This window comes from Myripristis murdjan, chromosome 10, assembly GCF_902150065.1.
Source record: "Myripristis murdjan chromosome 10, fMyrMur1.1, whole genome shotgun sequence".
NCBI classification, from domain to species: domain Eukaryota; kingdom Metazoa; phylum Chordata; class Actinopteri; order Holocentriformes; family Holocentridae; genus Myripristis; species Myripristis murdjan.
In genome coordinates, this window is record NC_043989.1 from 15,327,575 (window position 1) to 15,347,805 (window position 20,231).

Genomic DNA, 20,231 nt, shown 5'->3' on the forward strand with positions numbered 1-20,231 from the left:
TAATTTTTTTTTAGTTAGAGCTGCTGCACAGTATACTCTATATTTTTAATAACATATTCAGCATCCTATTATTTATTTCTTGAATAACCACGTCAAACCTGATTTATTTATTTATTTATTTATTTTTACAGATTTTACACTTGAGGCCCATCATCAAAGCACATTTGCAGACAAAAATAATTCTTTAAACTTAAATTGAAAATCCACCCTCATTAGCCAAACAAAGACAGACTATTTTTTTTCTTCATCCGCAGTCAACAGTAACCAAACACATCTACTGAAGGTCTGCTCATTATGATATTATATTAGTGCAGTTATGAGGTGACTAACTCTCTGAAGTATATCAATCTTCAGGCACGAAATGCTTTTATTCCACTACAACCTACAACATTAATGTAACCTCTCCAGTCACTTTTGACTTTAAGGGACAAGGTTTTACACACGTTACACATTTATGAAACTGATACTTTCAAGGTTCAAGAGAGCCAGTGCTGAGAGGAAGTTGAAACTATCACACCTGGACCACCAGCCATTTTGAACTGAACATGTAGAATTGAACAAATAAGCACTACACAATGCCTGAAATACAAGAACATCACATGAAGCAGAGATTTCACATTTAATACTCAAATTATAATGAATTCAGATACCAGTTCTTTATTATTATTACTATTTTGAAGAGTAATTTAATTTTTCAGCATGCACACTTCAAGGGAAGAACAGAAACTGTCCACCTCCAATATCTGCCGCCCTGAATATGTCATCACAAACCATCTGTTAGTGCAAACAATTCCAGCTCCCAGCAGCCAAGTTTCAAGGACAGTTCACAAACTCTTGTAGAGGTATGTGCACTAAAACTGTAAATGTGTTAAATATTTCTCAAGTAAGTTTTGGTTTTCAATTTTTTTTTTCCAAAATAAAAATGAATAAATTAATTAAGAAATTAATCAAGATTTGAAAGCGTTTCAAGTTCACCAGAGTACTATTCTAACAAGGTGCTTCAGCTTTTAGTTAAATTATTTATGTATTCATTTCTCCACAGAACTGCAGAGGCTTAAAACAAAGATAATATAACAGCTGTAAGTCATTAAAAATATATATTTTCTCTGTAACTTGTTTGTTTGATTGAAACATAGGGACATCTGCACTATCTGCAAGTGATTTCTGTTATAAGAAATCAAATAAGCTACAGCAGTGCACACATTCAAGGAATGGAGCACTGCAGTCACAGTGCAATAACTTGAAATTGACAAGTTATTTATCCACAGCCCAAAAAGTTGAATGGCTTTTCAAATGATTTGAAAGCAAACCATTTCAAGGGCGAGTTATTTAAAATTGAGAGCTGAGTGACATCTAACCTTACTGTTTAACTGTTTACTTCTTGTTTTTTTTTTTCTGTATGTGTGTGTGTGTGTGTGTGTGTGTGTGCTGCACGTCCCTCAGTTCATGACTGCTGGTTGGGTATCATTGCTAGCTCAGGGATTCCTGTGCACATTAGTGGCTGCATGAGTTGCGACTGGGTTGAATGTTTTGTGTGTGTGTGTGTGTGTATGTGTGTGTGTGTGTGTATGCGTGTGTGTAAGAGCTCACCCTCCCCCTATCTGTACAACCCCTGTCCTATTCTTTCTCTCTCTCCTGCCATTCCCAGCATGGCTACAGGATGGGAGGCCTGTGGATCTGCACCCTGCTGCTCTGTGCTTGCCTGTTGGGATGTCCCGGCCTGACTCCCTCCGCTGAGGTCCCACAATCCCACAGCCAGACCCCCAAACTGGGCTTCAACAGCAGTGATGGCAGCCTGTCTCTGGATCTCCCCATGGCGCTGAGGGTTTTCAGTGTGGACTACCACCATGTGCAGGCACCGTTTGAGATTGTGCTGTGGATCATGCTGGCCTCGCTGGCCAAGCTGGGTAGGCCTCAGCTGTTTCTCAAACCAGCGCATTTCATTACATGTTACCGGAGCAATGAATGAATATTATGCAGGGCTGGGTAGGTCAGTTTAAAAATGTATCACATTAGTTACTTGCTACTCCATCAAAACTGGAGCATGAGCCATATAAGTAGTAATGTAAGTAATGTACTGTACTCTGATTACTTTTGAATACTTCCAGTTTTCCACTTTTAAAGGGACAGTTTGGGTTTATGGCCACAAGGTGCTATGACTCAAAGCAAGTTCACATAAGTCCTAAACTGATATGGAAATTATTGTGTTCCCTACACATGTATTACTGAAAACTCATGCAAATTACCAGTTCAACTGCATCCAGCCATGCAGTGACTGCATCAACCACACACACATGTAAAGGTCAGAGTTTAATTTGCACATTCAGCCAATAGGAACACACCTCTTTGACGACACAGTGGAACCAGCTTTTGATTCTGCCAGTGGCACCCTACACCAGTGTTTTTTCAAGGATGGCCAAGTCATTTAAGTGGTCATTTTGGCTTATTGATTAAGATTAGGAGTAGGTGTAAATTGATTATGATTAAGATTAAGATTAGGAAAAGCCTGTAATGAATGAATGTAAGTCACTTTGCAATAGGACTATATGGGGTACTGTTAGCCGTCAGTCAATCCTGTTAACTGCTATTAATGTAAGTTGCTGCTAATTAGCTACAACCAGAGATAGTGCGCATTCATTCAAACTGATTGATAAGTCATATCAGTTTGTGGCAATAAATACAAACTATCAAGGTAAATCAAGGTATAAAGGTACTTTGACAGATATGAAAATGTGAAAAATTATAAAAGTGTCTCCCTCAGGCTTCCACTGGTCAGGTCGTGTTCCAGCGGTGGTCCCGGAGAGCTGTCTCCTCATCATGGTAGGCCTGCTGGTGGGAGGCGTTATTTATGGTGTCCGCCACTCGGCCCCCCCGACTCTCAGTGCCGATGCTTTTTTCCTGTTCCTGCTCCCTCCCATCGTATTGGATGCAGGCTACTTCCTGCCAGGGAGACTGTTTTTCGAGAATCTTGGCACTATCCTCTGGTAGGTTGACTGTCAGTGTGTGTTTGTATGTGCACAAAAACAGAGTTGGACCCTTTTGAATACCTTGTGTACTGTAGCGGAGCAGACAGAGGGGTCTTCTGACCTGGGGCCCACTGTGATAGAGGGCCCACTGGGAGGTGCCCACGTATGGGGATTTTTAAAAAAATTGCATTAAGTCTACAAATATCAAGCACAATTAATTCTGACATGATGTTAGCCCAAATAATAACATCTTAATTAGGCCTAAAACATGTACATGTAAAGGGAATTATCAATAGAGTTAAGACTGGCCAGCCATGACATGCATCGCACATATCAAAATGTGACTTACCTGTGCAGGATATACAAATCTGTACCAATCAGCAGCGCCAAGGCCAAGAGCAGTCTCAGAGCTTAAAACATATTTACAAGGCTGCAATGTGGTTTTTCTTGCCTTGGCCCTTGGCTTGTTCTGGATTGTTTTCCTTCACTAAATGCAGCTTGAACTAAAGGTTTGAGAAGGGATCACCAGCTAAACCTGTTGTTTGCTATCCTTGGTGCTGAATGATGTTTGACATTGTTGGTGAAGTTGCGTTTGCTGGTAGTGTGTTACTGCTTTGCAACAATGTATTATGGCTTGATTGCTGCAGTTTCACCAAGTGGTTGATTGTTTTGTCCTACACATTATTGATTTATGAAATACTGGGAGCAACAATATTTTCAGTTGTGGTGGTTGGTTGGTTAGCCTTTGATAGTTGTGGACAAAGGGCATCTACACACATCTACAGCTACATGTTTTAATCTAGGCATACCAGTAGTCCTGTTATTGCTATAGCTGAGTTCACAGGTGCCTAAATATGAAGGATAAGAGTGGATACTGTACCATTACCATGTGAAAACCACCTGCCGAGTATGTCAGTGATTGTGTGCGTGTGTGAGTGCTCATTAATTTACACATACATGCACATTGTGAATGTCATATATAAACTGAAATAAAGGGCCTACTCCAAATCTCTTACCCCTCCTTTGATGGGACCGCTGCTCCACACCTGCATGTGTAGCATCAACATTGTCAAGATGCTGTATCAGTTGAATTTCCCCTTTACATTTTAATGATTTGACTCATGTTCGTACATTTTATCACACTGGATAAGTATCATTTATGGCCTCCTTCCAGGTATGCAGTTCTGGGAACCCTCTGGAATGTGCTGGGTATCGGCCTGTCTCTGTACGGTGTGTGTCTTCTGGCCCAGGGCTCTCTGGGAGACGTTTCTCTCCTTCACTGCCTGCTGTTTGGCTCTCTGATTGCAGCCGTGGACCCAGTGGCTGTACTATCTGTCTTCCAGGAGATCCACGTCAATGAACAGTTACATATCTTGGTGTTCGGAGAGTCACTGCTTAATGACGCCGTCACTGTGGTGAGGGGAGAGGTGGTGTGTTTGTGTATGGAAGAGAGAAGCCCTTTGAGAATTGAACCCTTTTGCATTTGAAATAAATACTTGACCTCCCTTTTTTCTCTCTCACCCAGGTGCTATACAAACTGTTTGAGTCCTTCCTTCGTCTGCCGTCGGTGTCGGGGCTGGATGTGTTGTTGGGGGGCTGCAGGGTGGTGGTGGTGGGCCTGGGTGGCCTGTTTATAGGCCTTTTCTTTGGCCTGGTGGCGGCCCTCACCTCAAGGTTCACCTCCAGAGCCCAGGTCATCGCTCCACTCTTCGTCTTCCTCTATTCTTATTTGTCCTACCTGACCTCAGAGATGCTTCATCTGTCTGGTATCATGGCGTGAGTGCTGCTGCTACTCATAGTGTTAAGTATAATTTTAAGCTTAAAGACCTCCCTTGCCAAATGATTTATCTAATAACATTTGAGATCCAATATTGGACAATTGGGTTTCATAGGCACTCAAAGAAACAGGTGCTGGTGTGCACATTGAACCCATTTTGGGATTAAGTGAAGGATACAAATAGTACAACAGAAGGAAATCTGCACATTTAAAATTACAGCTTCAATAAATTTATTGCCGCAACATATTAAGTATTCTGACCATCATCATGAATCAAGGTTTTGGTCATAATGTCATGTCTTTGTCTTTTTGCCTGTCCTCCTCCAGCATAGTGACGTGTGCTGTGACCATGAAGCAGTATGTGGAGGCTAATGTGTCAGAGCGCAGCAACACCAGCATCCAGTACTTCCTGAAGATGTGGAGCAGCGTGAGTGAAACCTTAATATTCATCTTCCTGGGCGTGTCGACCATACAGGATGTTCATATGTGGAGCTGGCCCTTCGTCTGCTCTACGCTGCTGCTCTGCCTCATCTGGAGGGCCACAGGTCAGAATATAAGACCTCCAAGCTTTTAAAGTTTTCCTGCACTTTTAACTGGTGGTGGGTCATGTTTAACATATTTTGTTTTTTAACTTTGATTGAGCAGTTTGGCAAGGGTGACCAGATGTGCCTATTTTTAAGAGCAGCTGACTGTTATTGTAGCCCGAGTGGAAGCCTTCAGCACATCGATGTCGGAATCAATACTGATGTGGCCGGTGAAATGATGGTCTTTATATCTGAGGACGATGCCAGACAGTCTGTAAATAGGGTCCAAAAAAGCAAACTTACCCTTTAAGTTAGGTGTTTCCACGCCTTGCTTAAGGGTGCCATGATGGTGCAGAACTTATTGGGGGCGTACAGCCATTGCACTATTTGTATTCGGGTTTGTATTCGGGCTTTTTAAAAAAACTTCGGATTCGTTATTCAGATTCGGGAAGAAACCAGAAGTGGGCACACTAGAGACTTCTGCTGAGCTAGCCGGCTAACTTCCGGTTAAGCTCTTGGCTAACTAGAATGGGAATAAAATAATTTAATCATGCGGCTCTTCTAGACTTTCCAAATGTAATCGGACTGAATGGATCAAATTCTGCTAATGAAACAAGTCGTTTTGCGGGGGTTGTGACACTCAAAAAAAAATGTATCCACCGTTTTATAGCTGCTTCTTTTGCCATTATTGTCTATGAGAAAAATGATTTTTGGGGCTGTGTTGGCTGTTGCTCCTCTGCGATGACGTAAGGGACTGAGCCTGAGGGCTCTCACCAAAACCAAACTGTGGCAGTGTCTCAGATGGATGTGATTGGCTCAAAACATGCACCAACATGTTTTTTGTTACGTTTTGTTTTAATCTCTTGTAATTGGCTCAAAATCATGCTCAAAACACGCATCCAAGCGTTTTTTTTTTTTTCTTTAGAAAAAAGGTCCCAAATAATGAGGGGAAACTTCGGACAGAAAAACTATTCGGGATCAAAGCATTATTTGTGTACTTCCGAATATCATATTCGGGTTCGGGTACATACCTACTAGTACTTATCTAGGAAAGGAGTCTATGACCCTGATTTCCCCTGGTGGCTGTCTTGTGGCAAGCTCTCTAGTTACACTTTTATTTGACACATGATTTACAAATATATTTAACTTGTAAGGCTGTATCAAAGGTAGGCTGATTGCCAGGAACTTTGACAAACACGGCACAATGAGCTACCAGAAGACTATAATCCAACTGTGATTTACTGTAATTCTTGTTTCTTTGGTTTAGATCAGGGGTGTCCAATCATGACCCATGGAGGGCCAATAGGCTGCAGGTTTTCATTCCAAGCAAGACCTCCACCAGGTGATTTCACTGATTAGTTCCTCCTTTCTGATACAGGGTGAGGTGATCAGTGAAGTCACATGATTGGACACTCCCTGGTTTAGATTATGGATCAGGAGATTTGGAGGCTGACAACAATTAGTGGTTATATATACTATATAAGCATACATACAACTTAATACATTCAACATAAATATCCATAAGTATGTCTTAACTGAACTAATACAATACACAACATCTGATCACTCTAATTTAACATAAATATTCCAACCATTAAGGCACTTTAAACATGAATATACTGAAGACTAAGGAAACAATTGCTGCCAGTGGAGTGCAAGGATCTGCTGCAAGGAAGTGGGAAAAGACCAACTCCTGTGTTCAAATTTCTAAACTCTGATCAAGCAGAGCTCCTCCTCTGTACCTGCTCTTCACAACATGATGAATGAAAATCCAGTGAAAATCCAAGAACTCACTAAGCACTGTGCTGCATGATGGGGGTTTCACCACATTTCCTCTCCTGCTCAAGGTGTCCTGTTGCTGACTGCTGTGGTGAACAAGCTCCGGAGGAATGCTGTGACGTTCAGAGATCAGTTCATCATCGCCTACGGTGGCCTGAGAGGGGCAATCTGCTTCTCCCTGGTCTTCCTGATTGATGACTTCCCAAAGAAGAGACTCTTCATCACCACAACCATTGTAGTCATCCTCTTCACTGTGTTTGTACAGGTTAAGAGACGAATATCCCATATGTGAAATTTGATGAAAGATCAGTTCCCCATTTTCATGTGTGTTTTTAGGGTATTTTTCAGTTCTTTTTCTGAGTCTCAGTTCTGATTGGTCTCCAGGGGATGACCATAAAGCCACTAGTGGAGCTGCTGGAAGTGAAGAGGAAGAAGAGAGCTCTGCCTACTGTCAGCGAGGAGATCCACAGCAGGGTGAGAGTACCACCTTTAGAAATAAAAATTATAGTAAGTGAGATCGTCAGTACCAGATCATAAAGGAACACATCAAGTATTTGGTAGCTTGGTCCAGATTGGTCAGCTGATGAGAAAATGTGCATGCAAGATTATCCATGTGTCCACACCAGGTGATCTGCTTTGGTGCTCAATGCTGCCTCCTTAGTCATAAAAGCTTGTTACTGTACATTCATACATTTTAAAAAAGTGAAATGCCATTATATCAATGCAGCTAATAGGTTTGAGGTATTTTGATAACCACAAATACATAATTTTAATTGCACACAGTCTTCCATCACTCTCTGCATTTATGTCCTATGGAAACAGTCCCAGATAGCTTAGATTATTTTTGCATGATATTCCATGTAAAATGTATCACTCTGATACACAAATCTGCCAGAGATATCCACATCATATTTTTAAGAGCAATATATGGCCTTTTTATGCATATGCATCCTTTTCATAGTATTTATTTCAGTTTCATATTTATTGAATGAGTGCTTGTAGTAACTTGCATTTATTGCACAGACCAGGAGTAGCACTTTTAATTTTGTTGTACTTGTATGTTGAAAATACAGGTTTCTATTCTATTCTATTCTATTCTATTCTATTCTTGTTCATTCTATTCTATTCTATTCTATTCTATTCTATTTTATTCTATGATTTATGCAGTAATATGTATATAACAGTAGGTACATAACAGCATACTATGTATCTTGCTACGGTTCTGTAGAGCTAGACTTTACTATTTAGAGCTTGGACCTTACTATTTTATGTGTGCTACAAGTTCCCATTTTCTCACTTTTAGGATAATAGTAGTCATTATCCATCTCTCAGCATGGTGCCTGCTAAAGTACTGGCATGGATCACTGGAGCAAATGATCTGCCAGGGGCATGTGGATGATTTTATTTGATCATTGGGTCAATCTCCTAAAACTGTGATGCTTTCCTTTAGGTTTTGTCTCATCAAATGTAAATCAATGGTTCTTTCCTCAGTATCATGGTACTTGTTATTGTGGAACAAACTACTTGTTATAAGTAAGGCAACCACAGTGAACTTTCTTTCTAGGGCCCTCTTGGGATGGTTTTATTTATTTATTTATTTATTTATTTTGAATAAACACATTCAGTGTTGTTCATTAATGAAGTCTAACTTAATGCAAATAAACAAATATATAACATTATTGTTCCTTAACACTGCTATCACAACCTCTGCAGGTGAACATGGTAACTGACTATTTTTGTGACAGTTTATTCCCTACTAAATGAATATTATAATAAAAGTTCAACACGGAGAAAGATGAAAGTGTAATACAATTCATGGCAGAGTGTTTTCAAGGTTGATTGTTTTTTGTGGGGTTTTTTGTATGTCTTTTATCACAACTTCTGAGCTGAGGGTAGATGATAGTTTGGCCTCCTCTCCCACTGGGAACAAGAATCATTGTGCATGTAAAATAGTAAAGTCCAAGACATAACCATACATACGGGTATGATATATAAAGGGTCTGTTCTTCTCCAGCTCATAGACCACCTGCTAGCGGGGATAGAGGATGTGGTCGGCTACTGGGGACAGCACTACTGGAAAGACAAGTTAGTTTTACCTTCATGTTCTGTTTACACCAGCAGATGGCAGCAAATACCACATTCTAAAGTTTAGAGCGCTTTCCACGTTCAGGACTCATGATGATGTTGAATGACTAACTGGTAACTGTGTGTGTGAGAGGTTTGAGCAGTTCAACAGGAAGTACCTTCGTCGCTTCCTGATTCGTGAGGATAACCAGGCTCGCTCCAGCATCCTCCGAGTTTACCAGGAGCTGGAGAGAAGGGAGCAGAGGGGAGATGAGGAGGCGCCACCAGTGTGAGAAAACATTCCTCTCAGTCAGCGTTTCTGAAAGTGGGGTTCAGGGTGAGTCAGGGACCTTCAGGTGTTGGTTGAATGAGTCCAAAGTTCATGGAATTGAGAAAAGTTTCCTGACAATATCATACCACTTGTGTGCTGAATCAAATCTAAAAAAAAAAAAAAAATGTCAGTTTCCTCAAAGGGATCCCTGACCCAACTGACCCCAATTCGTGAGAATCTCTGACAGCTATATTTGTATTTATATGGTTATATGAGTGTCTGATAAAAGTCTAAGTTGGAAAAAGTTTGAGAATGTCTACCCAAAGTTACCCAGTGTGTTCTCCATCCATAATCCCAGTCATAAATGCAATCAAGAACCGATGAAAGTTTTCCGTCAAGGCAACTTAGACAGTCCAATTGCAGCTTACTTACTTACTGACTTACCAGCTAAATTGCTAAAAAGTCTATCTCCATGTCAACCCCCCTCTTTAGCGTTGACCCTCGCTCTCCAAGCCGTCCGCTCCTGCCAGAGGAGATGGACAGCATCAGACGTATCCTCTCAAGAAACCTCCACAACTTCAACAACAAGGTAAACAGAGATTTGCTCTTACTGTGGATTTTCACCTAACTGACAACTGTGGTACCTATATAACCAGTGAAAAATATTTGTAGAATTCTTTCATTATTATATTTTAATGTGTTTATCATAGCAAAATCTGATTTAATACAATTTTCAACCAGTGCTAGCACTATTCTCATCACCAGTGAACAATTATTCCTTATTTGTATATTTTCCTCATATAGTTTGTGCAGCACAGGTATGTAGCAGCTGTCCTCCAAACCTTTGGGTTGTGTGTGTTCCTCTAGCAGACACCAGCCTACAGCAGACACACTCTCCACCAGGACGCCACCATGGACAGAACAAGGAAGCCCCTTCGAAGACACCAGAGTCTGGGAGAGAGATACTCATATAATTTACACACACACTGGCTACAGGTATATGAATGAAAACCCATGGGTATACATGCACAATGCCAAAGATGCCTGCTCTAACCAGTTGTTTAATCTCATATTTAGTCTTGAAATCTTACATGCCAGTAATTTGAGTTGATTCAATTTAATTCCTGTGCAGTTTCACTTGTTTGAGGAATTTCCTGAAAACAAAGAATAACAACAACAACACGACAGAATATAAGAGATCACTCTCTTAGTGTCAAGAATAGGCGGGTAGATTCAAGAAAAATCCAGAATTAATGGAAACTTCACCTGAAACTATATATTTTGTATCATATACTCACCCCAAATTGTTTTGAATGTCAAATAATAAAAAATAAATTCCTGTTTCAAATACTAACTCTTCATGAAACACAACCCAAGTCCTGACTCTCCATTCCTATGATTAGTATGTCTCAAGCTAATGTACTTTGACTAGTATAATAAGCCATTTTTCTTGTGAAAGTAATAAACCATTTCAGTTTGTCCACCAGCCAGGAGTCCTATTCACTTGTCATAGCCAATGAGTGACTAATGCATGCGAGTAAAAGTTTTTTCCAGGGACATTCAAGGTAATTCTGGGTGAGTAAAAAGTACAAAACCTATATTTTTGGGTGATATATTCTTGTAGGTTTTAGTGGCACTGCAATCAAGTGAAATGATCTCATCTGACTGATTTTTGTCATAAGATGTTAAAACTCACTACTTGTTAAAATGACTGTCTTGTATTTTTTTCAGTTTAGGGCACAAAGGAGACTTTCTTACACCGCGCAGTACAAACTTTGTGTTTTTCTCCGTGACAGGGGGAGGATGGGGAGTTCAGTGGATCACACAGAGTGAGGGCAGGACTCTGCAGGTCTCACACAGGTATAATGAAATACATCGCATCAATACATGAAAGTCACTGAAATAAAAGAGCCTCATCTGAATGCTGTTTTTCTGTCCCATCTCCAACCTCTCCAACTGTATTGTCAACCCCAGGCTGAAGTCCCATGGAGTTTTCAGAATGCAAATATGATCCTTTGTGTTTTTGTGTTGGAAATACTGCTGCGAGATTGGACGGTCACAGGAAAACGGACAACAGGGAGTTCAAACAAAACACTGTTTTTATTAGTGTTAGCTTTCGGGAAAACAGTCTGTTCAAGCATACCCAATTTTAGCTTTGTCTCTCCTGCTTTTTCTCCAGTCTTCCTCCCCTACCATAGAAACAAGGGGTGGAAATATCAGGAGGTGACACTCATTTCATTAGGATGCCCTTCGTCTCTCTCTTTCTCCTGATTTCACCCTTGATTGCCACAACAACAACGTTCAGATTTACTCACTTTTGCCTCTTCTCCTTTGGCAGTGTGCTCAATGAGCCCCAGGCCAGTCCTCCAGGACTCACCCAGCCCAGCAGCCCCAGTTCAGATTGGGCCAGTGGACTCGGACAACCCAGCACCCCCAGCTCAGATTGGGCCAGTGGACTCAGACAACCCAGCACCCCCTGCTCAGATTGGGCCAGTGGACTCAGACAACCCAGCACCCCCTGCTCAGATTGGGCCAGTGGACTCTGACAACCCAGCACCCCCTGCTCAGATTGGGCCAGTGGACTCAGACAACCCAGCTGCCAAAGAGGACCAGGTCTTCCCACAACACCAAGCACCTGTGGCAAGAGCCCCCAAGAAACAACTTAGCTTTGCTTTGGAGAACGAGAAGCAGGAATAGAGTCCAAGACTGAGAGAGAGAGAGAGAGAGAGGGGAGAGAGAGAGAGAGAGAGAGAGAGAGAGAGAGAGAGAGAGAGATTGAAAGCAATGCCTTCAGTCATATAAAAATGGCACCATAAAGTGATAAGTACCTCATATTCTTTTTATCTTTTCGCCATGGAGTTGTGGGGTGCAAGACTGGGTTGTTAAAAGGGTTTTTTGGAATTTTATGGACATCTTCCAATTAAAAATGTTAAAATGGGTTGAATTATCCAGGCTCTGTTTTTTATTCATTTTGAGTGTTTGCCAGCTAGAATAAAACCTTTCCTCAGCTCCATGTCTCAACTCCTGAACAGCTCTCCAGATACAATGTGGAGGTTTTTGAGGGTCATTTACATCTGTAGTCTAATTCATTTCCAAAGTGGCACTCCAAGAGTAGCACCCAGCTTAGAAATACCATGCAGTCATAAATGCACATACACACTTGCTACCCACATTTTACACACACACACACACACACACACACACACACACACACACACACACACACACACGCACAATCCTTTTTTTACTTCCTTTATGAATGCAGAGCACACCCAAGGTAATTTGACTAGCACAGGCTTACTCCTTCCTAAAATAGCTCTTGTCCCCCTCCCTGACCTCCTCAGTTGGCCTCTCTTCCCCTGCTCCCAGCATGCCTGGGAGTGGCCAGGAGAGTGTCCCTGTTTTCATCAGGACTGGGGTTTGGCAGAGGGTTGCAGAGTGGGCACTGGAGTGATCGAGGAGCTGAGAAGTAGCCGGACAGACAAGAGCAAAGCAAAGGCGAGGACAAAGTGAAGAGGGTCTTTGACTTTTTTGAGTTATGAGGGTGGGAGCAGCAGCCTTGGCTGGGGGGATATTTGGGGGTCTGGGGACTTTGTGTTTCCTCCTGGCCTTTGGGACAGACTACTGGCTGCTGGCCAGTGACAACTGTGTGCCAGCACTGACAGAGGAAAGTGATACCAATGGAACTGTGGTAGGACAGAGATGCATGCATGCATGCATGCACACACACAAACACTAACACAAACAAACAAAAACAAACATAAAAACCTCTGTGTTTAAAGCCAGTAATTTGATTTTTTGGTTCTAAGACAATGTATCTGTGATAATAATAGTAGTAGTTGTAGCTACAAGTGGTATTGATCTCACAAGATAAAATTATTTTAGCACTGAAACATCACAAGTGACGTAGAGATCACTCTGCCACACACTCCATTAACAGTACTGCCCATGCTACAGCTTTGAAGAAGAAGAGAAGTCATTTGTTCTGCTCCATTTTGTTCAATGTTCTGCTCAGATCAGGTTTTGCTTGATTTTACATTGAGTACACCAGTAAGTAAGTAAGAAAAAACTTTATTTAAGTGTCCTGCACCAGTGGTGTCCAGCCCATATGGGCTTACAAGACCCTGAATAATAACCAGTATAGCAACATGACAAATCATAACAAATAGTTCCACAGATTCAACAAGACAACTTTTTAAAGCATTCAATTGACATGGAAAAAATTAAATGACCTGTTATGATGGATACAATGTTCTCTGTCTTAGCTGCCAAGCATCTCCAATAAATCTTGCCAAAACAAAAATCTCGATATTAAAGGCAAGCCAACTCAACATATTAGTTTCAGACACCCAGAACAAATCAGGATTTTTCAACTGGATCTGGATCAAACAATTCCTCAAGTCACTGTACAAAGGGCAGTGAAATACAAAATGGAATTCATCCTCAACAACACCAATATCCCCAAAAACACAAAAATATTGCTTTTCAGGAATGCCTTCAAATCTGCCTACCTCAATGGCCAACCATACAGAACGAGTTCTTAACTGAGCACACAGGAACCTCTGCTTTCTTTGTTAATATAATTTTATATATGGTTCTGGGGAGCAATCATCTTTGATTTGAATGTACTTTCTAAACTTGGGTTTCTTACAAATGTCCTCCTTCCATTTTTCCCCTCAGATCTTTAATGACTAAGTGTATAAGTGGCCTGTTATTATGTATAAAGCATGTTCTGTGCTGTATTGCCTGCCTTTGCATTGAGGAGAATACACATGGACTGAAACATTTGCACTTTTGCACTTATGACCTTGTGGATAATAGGCCATTAACTAGCAGGTATATTTATCTACATGAGTCCTCAGTCTGTGTGTTAATTCCCTGTGTTTGGGTCCCATTTTGCTGATCTTTGCTGACCTTTGCACTGGGGTTAAAAGGACTCTAAGGACATTCAAAAGGCGCGGCTCTACTTCTGCTGATACATGCTACAGCTATGCCTCTGAAGGACCTACCCAGTTTATTCTTCCATCAACAGATGCGAGGCCAGTGATGATGTTTATCAATTCTAATACCCCAGCAGAGCGAGCTCCTCCCTAACCCAAGAGCAACAGCAACATCACAGTGCAACAAAACCTCTCATTTTCAATAAAGAAGATGACTAGGGTGGATGTATGTTATTCAGCAACATCAATCATATTTTGACAAGTGAGTGGAGAATATCACTCATGCGTGTTTCATGAGTCCACCTCAGGAACCTCATACATCAGCAAGCCATAATCAGAACCACGTTTGAAGCTGGCAGGGCTTGGCAGCACTAACGCTCAGAACAACAGGCCATGTGACACAGGCACGCGTTGATAAATCTGACCGCACCGACGGTTCATGCATCTTCAAAGAATCTGTCTCTGTTTTACTTTTTGTGCTAGGTAACAACAGTGGTGACTAGCGCTCCGCCTTCTCTCACTCTGCACCATGAGGGCTTCTTCTGGCGCTGCGTTTTCCAGGCAGAGCCCACAGCACATGTAATCGTGGCCACTCTCTTCAGTATGTACTCTAGAAAGCTTTCAACTACCAAGGCAACAAAAGGTTTTTGTTGGGGCTCGTCCAGTGTGGCTGCATGTCTTATGCTCTGCAGCGTGTTGCTCTTGACATGGCTGACAGGCAGGAGAAAACTACATAGAGTCGTCAATTTATGCCGTTATATATTTGGATAGTTAAACATGCAAACCAAAAGTGGGTTTCCCTGTTTTGTTCTCATAGCATTTCTGAGGTCTTACTCAAGGCAAAATGTGACAATACAAGGGGAGAGCAAACCATCTGTGGACATTTATTTCAATGTGTGGGGTACTTTCGCCGTTTCCATGATTCCACTATTATGCTTCTTATTTTTCCTTTTGAAATATTACATGTGGTTACGCTTTTATACACACACGATGCTTCTGGAGTCCACATAGATTCAGTTTGGGCCTGACCTGATTGTGTCGCTTTTGTTTTCAGCTAACCAACCAGAATCCAAGGTGTGTATCCACGGTTACCTCTTCCCTCTGCCTGTCGTAATAGGACAGGTGCCTCACCCAATTTATGACACTACAGCAGGTAATGCACACATACAAACACACACAAGCACATGCATGCACTTTTTAAAAAAAATAAAATTTGGATACATGTTTTTTATAATGAGTGCAGGAGTAAAATAAGCATAAATTCATTAATATTTTAAGTTACCAAGACAGAATTGGTAGGAAAAGAAATAAAACCACTAAAGAGAGAAATGAGGTTGCTATTTCTTTTCCCTAACATGTCCAAATACAGACACTCGCAGGACCCCACATTTCTCACACTATAACAACGGACTAGACCAGGTGTAGACAGAGTGGCTCTGGGGACCACCAGGGGTCCTTGATGGACTTCCAAAGGATCCTCATTAAAATGAGGAATAGTTTAATTTGAGTAGCCTATAATGTATTTCACTAAAAAACACACACAATATAAAAAAAACATGACTGATTATTTTATTATTAGGCTTTAATCTCACCTCTTCGAAAGTATTGGTCAGTGTTCAAGAATGGCATCTAAATAATTTAAAGAAGTGGTTTGCAAGCATGAAAAAGTTTGAAAACCCCCTGGGCCAGAGATTTCTGTTGTGATGGTGTGGTTGTGCCTCCTACAGTGTTTCGTGGTTTCTGGACCCTGCTGATAATCCTTGGTGTGGTCGCAGCCCTGGCCGGAGGCTTCCTCCTGCTCTGTGGCGTCCCCTTCTCCAGCCACAAACTGTACAGGGTTGGTGGAGCCTTCCTCATCGCATCTGGTATGAGCTATGAATGTGTGTGTTTGTGCATGTGTTTGTTTGGTTTGTAGTTCATAACCATAGCATCTGTCTGTGGTGTGTGAAATATGGCGCTAGGGGAATACAGTAATCTACAAATATACATGCACACACACACTCTCTCTTTCTCTCTCTCTCTCTCTCTCTCTCACTCTTACACACACACATACACACACTTGCTGTCAGCTGTTCATACCTGTCACATGACAAACACATACCCAACACACATAGTAGTAGATGTCATTCTGCAGTCCTGTAGCTATAACAACAGGAGGTGTAAACACTGCTACCGTGGTAACAGGACAAGACAGGAGTGGGTTCTGCATTCCTCTAGAGTTACTCAGAGAAATGATATAGTCTCTCTGCCTCTCTCCCCCTCTGTCTGCCTCGCCCCACAGCCTGTTTGATCCTGCTTGTGGTGCTGCTCTATGTCCTGTGGATGGAGCTGGTAGACGTGAAGCGCTACATCCTGCAGGAGAGGGGGGAAACGTGTCCCGACGCCCAGGTTTCAGTGCTTTATGGCTGGTCCTTCATGGTGGCAGCGGCCGGTGTGCCTCTGCAGCTCCTGTCTGGGATGCTCTTCATGCTGGGTGGTTACGTGCTGCATGCCAGGAAGTGAGCCGGCCATCTGGCCTATAGGAGAAGACAAGACTGACCTTTTTATGTCCCACACTGGGACTCAGCAGTGCAATCCCGGGATGTGAATACTGGCCAGAGAGATGACCAGTGTTACAGCACCACCCTTTGGACTTCAAGGGACACTGATTTCGACTTCAAGACTAATATCCACTTAAGGGAATTATATTAAAAAAAAAAAAAAAAGTGTTATGATTGATGAGATTGATGTGGTATGACATAAACAAGCAATATATGACATCCCAACAGTGTTTGTTGTAAACTCTATGTAACGCTGTCAAACTGTAATGATTTCTGCAATTCAAGCGCATCCTGGGTGCTGTTTTGATCCATGGGTGCTGTGAATGATGTTTCAATAGAGCTAGCAAGTGACAGTGATGGTGAGAGAGGCACGGGTGAACCAGCTGTGTCCCCTACCCTGATTTTGGCACAAGATCAAAGCTGGCGAGCTGGACGGGAGTGAGGTGGGAGGGAGGAATGGATGGATGGACTGGAGGTAGAAATGGTAGGATTTTTGGTGGGGATGGGGGTGGGGGGTCTGAATATGGGAGAGTAAGCGACAGAGCTGGTGTGTGTAGGGAGGCATGAAGGGGCTTTGAGAAATGAACATCTGTTTCTGGGGTTGGTCAGCCACCTGCCTCCTTCACCCCAACCATCTTTCATTCTCTCATTCAGTCTTCTGATCACTATTTCATTCTCTGTCGTGCACTATTATGTTTTTTTTTTGTTTTTTTTTCAGCATCCTAAACATCTTTACAGTAACACAACTGTCATACTCAGGCCAAACAAAGACAAGTCATCCAGCAAAACACTGCTGTAGTGTATTATGTCAAACACACATTTCTATTTTTCTTTTATCTTGTATATACCATGTATTTCACGATAATTTTAAGATTTCATTGGCATGTATGTGTTGTTATGAGTTTCATGACCATCCCAGGGCCTGTAAACCTGCAGCCATTCTGAAATTATAATAATAATCCACTGTTCTTGGCCTGAAAATGCTTTTTTTTTTTTTTTTTTTTTTTTCCTGAACAGCAAAACATTGAAGGGTTTTACAGCCAACAATGGCAAATGCACACACCCAAAATGACCCACTCCCTTATGGCCTTGCTCTTTTGGCTCAGTGTTATCCAAAGGGAAACACAGACTTATGATTGTATCATCACTGCTACAATATTAGATCAACTTTCATTGGTCTGAATGGGCAGCGTGTGGAAACAAGCGGGTGGACTCTCAATCACACATATCAGCTTTCATCTTCTCCACAGAGAAAAGGGGGGAGAGTCTTCCTGCTTCAAAGAACACACTGATCAAACACACACAAAATGCACACATTCATACATGCACACACACGCACACACATACACACTGTAACAGCCCTTCATCAGAACAAACTTATGTTAATTACTCAAGCCTGAAAGTTATTATGGATTATAATGTTATGTATAACCGCAAACACAGTAGTGTACATGAACATGTTGTGTGATACCATAGCCATAAAATACAACAAATAAGAAGACTTTGGCTATGATGACAGATAAGAGCCCCTCAATACCCTTTAATTATGGTAAAGTATGGTTTAAGTCCCACAGCCTGCCAGCAGAGGGCTCTCCAGCTCTCCTCTTCAGGAGAAATGCTTCTTGACAGGCATGGATGGACAGAAGGGAAAAATATGAGGAGAAAGGCAGTGGAAAGGAAAGGAAAGGAAAGGAAAGGAAAGGAAAGGAAAGGAAAGGAAGCAAACAGAAAGGAAAGGAAAGGAAAGGAAAGGAAAGGAAAGGAAAGGAAAGGAAAGGAAAGGAAAGGAAAGGAAAGGAAGCAATTACTGAGAGAAGTAGGCCTATTGAGCTGCAACCCTGGCTTGTTCAGTGACTGTAGCTCTTCCTAATCATAGTTAATTAACCCTTATGTCTCCTCCCCTGTCATCCACAACAATGGAAACACACTATCACTTCATTTAAGGAAGAAATAATCTTGCTCTTGAAGTGTCAGCAATTATGGTATTATAATAATATGCATATGGTGTAGTAGGCATCATGTGAATAAAGACATGACATGATAATAAAGTAATAAAGGGTTCGCAAATTAACCCCACCAGACCCAGAGAACCCAAAGAGCATACATCTTGTTGATTGCGGATAATTAGTGTACATCATGGGGTGTGTATTTCCGCGTGTGTAAGTGTAATGCAATTGTGCATACATGTGAATGCTCTGCTGATGCATGTGCTGCTATTGCGCACAGCTGACAGTAGACACAAGACCTTGCAAGGCATGAAGGTACAAGTTTCATTTTCTGTCTGAATTCCAGTGTTCGCTATCGGTCCCACATTTCTGATGTGTCAGATGGCAAACAGCAGGATGTGGTCTTACACTAGGTAGGGAAAATTAACCTACGCGGGCCCCTCAACCCTCCGTCCTCTGGAGCACCTGGACCGAGCACCGGTGGGCTCTAATCCAGTCAAAGAGGGGATACACTTGGTGAGAGCCCTTTCCTTCCTTTCTCTAACCCCCTAACTCTCCTGGTGAGCCGATTACCTGCTCTGTGTGTGTGAGTCCCAGCCCACTAGGCCCTGAGCACAGCTCTTTGTGTGTGTGTGTAAGTGTGTGTGTGTGCGCGTGTGCACTCTTGCACGCTCATGGGGCCAGACGGACACACAGCCCCTCCCGGATAAAGGCTTTTCTCCTGTCAAAAACGACTGCCCTGATAAGAGCTGATATGAGAGAATGGCGAGCCTTATGGCATCACTCTTGCTTTTTTTTTTTTTGTTTCTTTTGTACACCCAAAATCCCTAAGAACCCTACCACCCCCAACCCTTCCCGCCCCCCCACTCAACACACACACACACACATACACAGTAACCCCCCCCCCCATGCTAATCTATGCTGGGCGGTAGTTGAGGTAGAGGGGGAGCAGGTGGAGGGATAAAGGGCTGCTGTGTGTGTTTCTTCTTTATTTTTATAGAAATAACTAGTGTGCTCTTATTAAAGGCATCCTAACACACACACTCTCACACACACACACACACACACTTCACGCAGACAGATTATGTTTCAGACAGTCAGAGCCCCTGCCTTCAATTAACCTCACAAAGACAGGATCACCTACACATACACACTCTGATGATGATAGCTGGAGAATGAGAGAGAAAGAGGTGTGTGTGTGTGTGTTGGGAGGTTTGGGGGGTGTGTGTGGGGTTTACAGAGGGCAGGCACTGTGAGGGAGTCGGTAGCTTAAGGAAAGAAAAACAAACTCCCGAGTGATTGATATAATACACACATTTAATACTTTTAGTAAGTCACTGCCTGCTTCATTCACCTGCTGCTGATCTGCACCTGGACTGAAAGCTGCCGAGGCCCTGATGTGCCCAGCTAGAGCTATCTGAGTA

The 20,231-nt window shown here is 42.1% G+C and overlaps 2 protein-coding genes across 2 annotated transcripts; both read left to right on the forward strand.

The window, feature by feature from the left end:
* The first annotated feature begins 1,660 nt into the window (after positions 1-1,660).
* LOC115367025 (sodium/hydrogen exchanger 2-like) lies at positions 1,661-12,078 on the forward strand. Its single transcript, XM_030062720.1, has 13 exons — positions 1,661-1,907; positions 2,762-2,984; positions 4,141-4,381; positions 4,492-4,742; positions 5,071-5,288; positions 7,115-7,311; positions 7,431-7,520; positions 9,061-9,131; positions 9,265-9,399; positions 9,874-9,970; positions 10,249-10,377; positions 11,178-11,241; positions 11,720-12,078. The coding sequence occupies exons 1-13, from the start codon at positions 1,661-1,663 to the stop codon at positions 12,076-12,078; spliced, it is 2,322 nt and encodes a 773-aa protein (XP_029918580.1).
* Positions 12,079-12,919: 841 nt separating this feature from the next.
* LOC115366486 (transmembrane protein 182-like) lies at positions 12,920-16,933 on the forward strand. Its single transcript, XM_030061965.1, has 5 exons — positions 12,920-13,072; positions 14,805-14,922; positions 15,376-15,474; positions 16,049-16,186; positions 16,603-16,933. Exons 1-5 carry the CDS (start codon positions 12,920-12,922, stop codon positions 16,821-16,823), a joined length of 729 nt encoding a protein of 242 aa, XP_029917825.1. The 3' UTR covers positions 16,824-16,933.
* The last annotated feature ends 3,298 nt before the right edge of the window (positions 16,934-20,231 follow it).

Excerpts from the sequence above, each read along its gene's own strand:
- LOC115367025 (XM_030062720.1), top strand. The coding sequence starts at position 1,661 with ATGGGAGGCCTGTGGATCTGCACCCTGCTGCTCTGTGCTTGCCTGTTG. Across the intron at positions 2,985-4,140 it reads AATCTTGGCACTATCCTCTG|GTATGCAGTTCTGGGAACCC; the intron begins GTAGGTTGACTG and ends GCCTCCTTCCAG. Across the intron at positions 11,242-11,719 it reads ACTCTGCAGGTCTCACACAG|TGTGCTCAATGAGCCCCAGG; the intron begins GTATAATGAAAT and ends CTCCTTTGGCAG.
- LOC115366486 (XM_030061965.1), top strand. The coding sequence starts at position 12,920 with ATGAGGGTGGGAGCAGCAGCCTTGGCTGGGGGGATATTTGGGGGTCTG. Across the intron at positions 15,475-16,048 it reads AATTTATGACACTACAGCAG|TGTTTCGTGGTTTCTGGACC; the intron begins GTAATGCACACA and ends TGCCTCCTACAG. Across the intron at positions 16,187-16,602 it reads AGCCTTCCTCATCGCATCTG|CCTGTTTGATCCTGCTTGTG; the intron begins GTATGAGCTATG and ends CTCGCCCCACAG.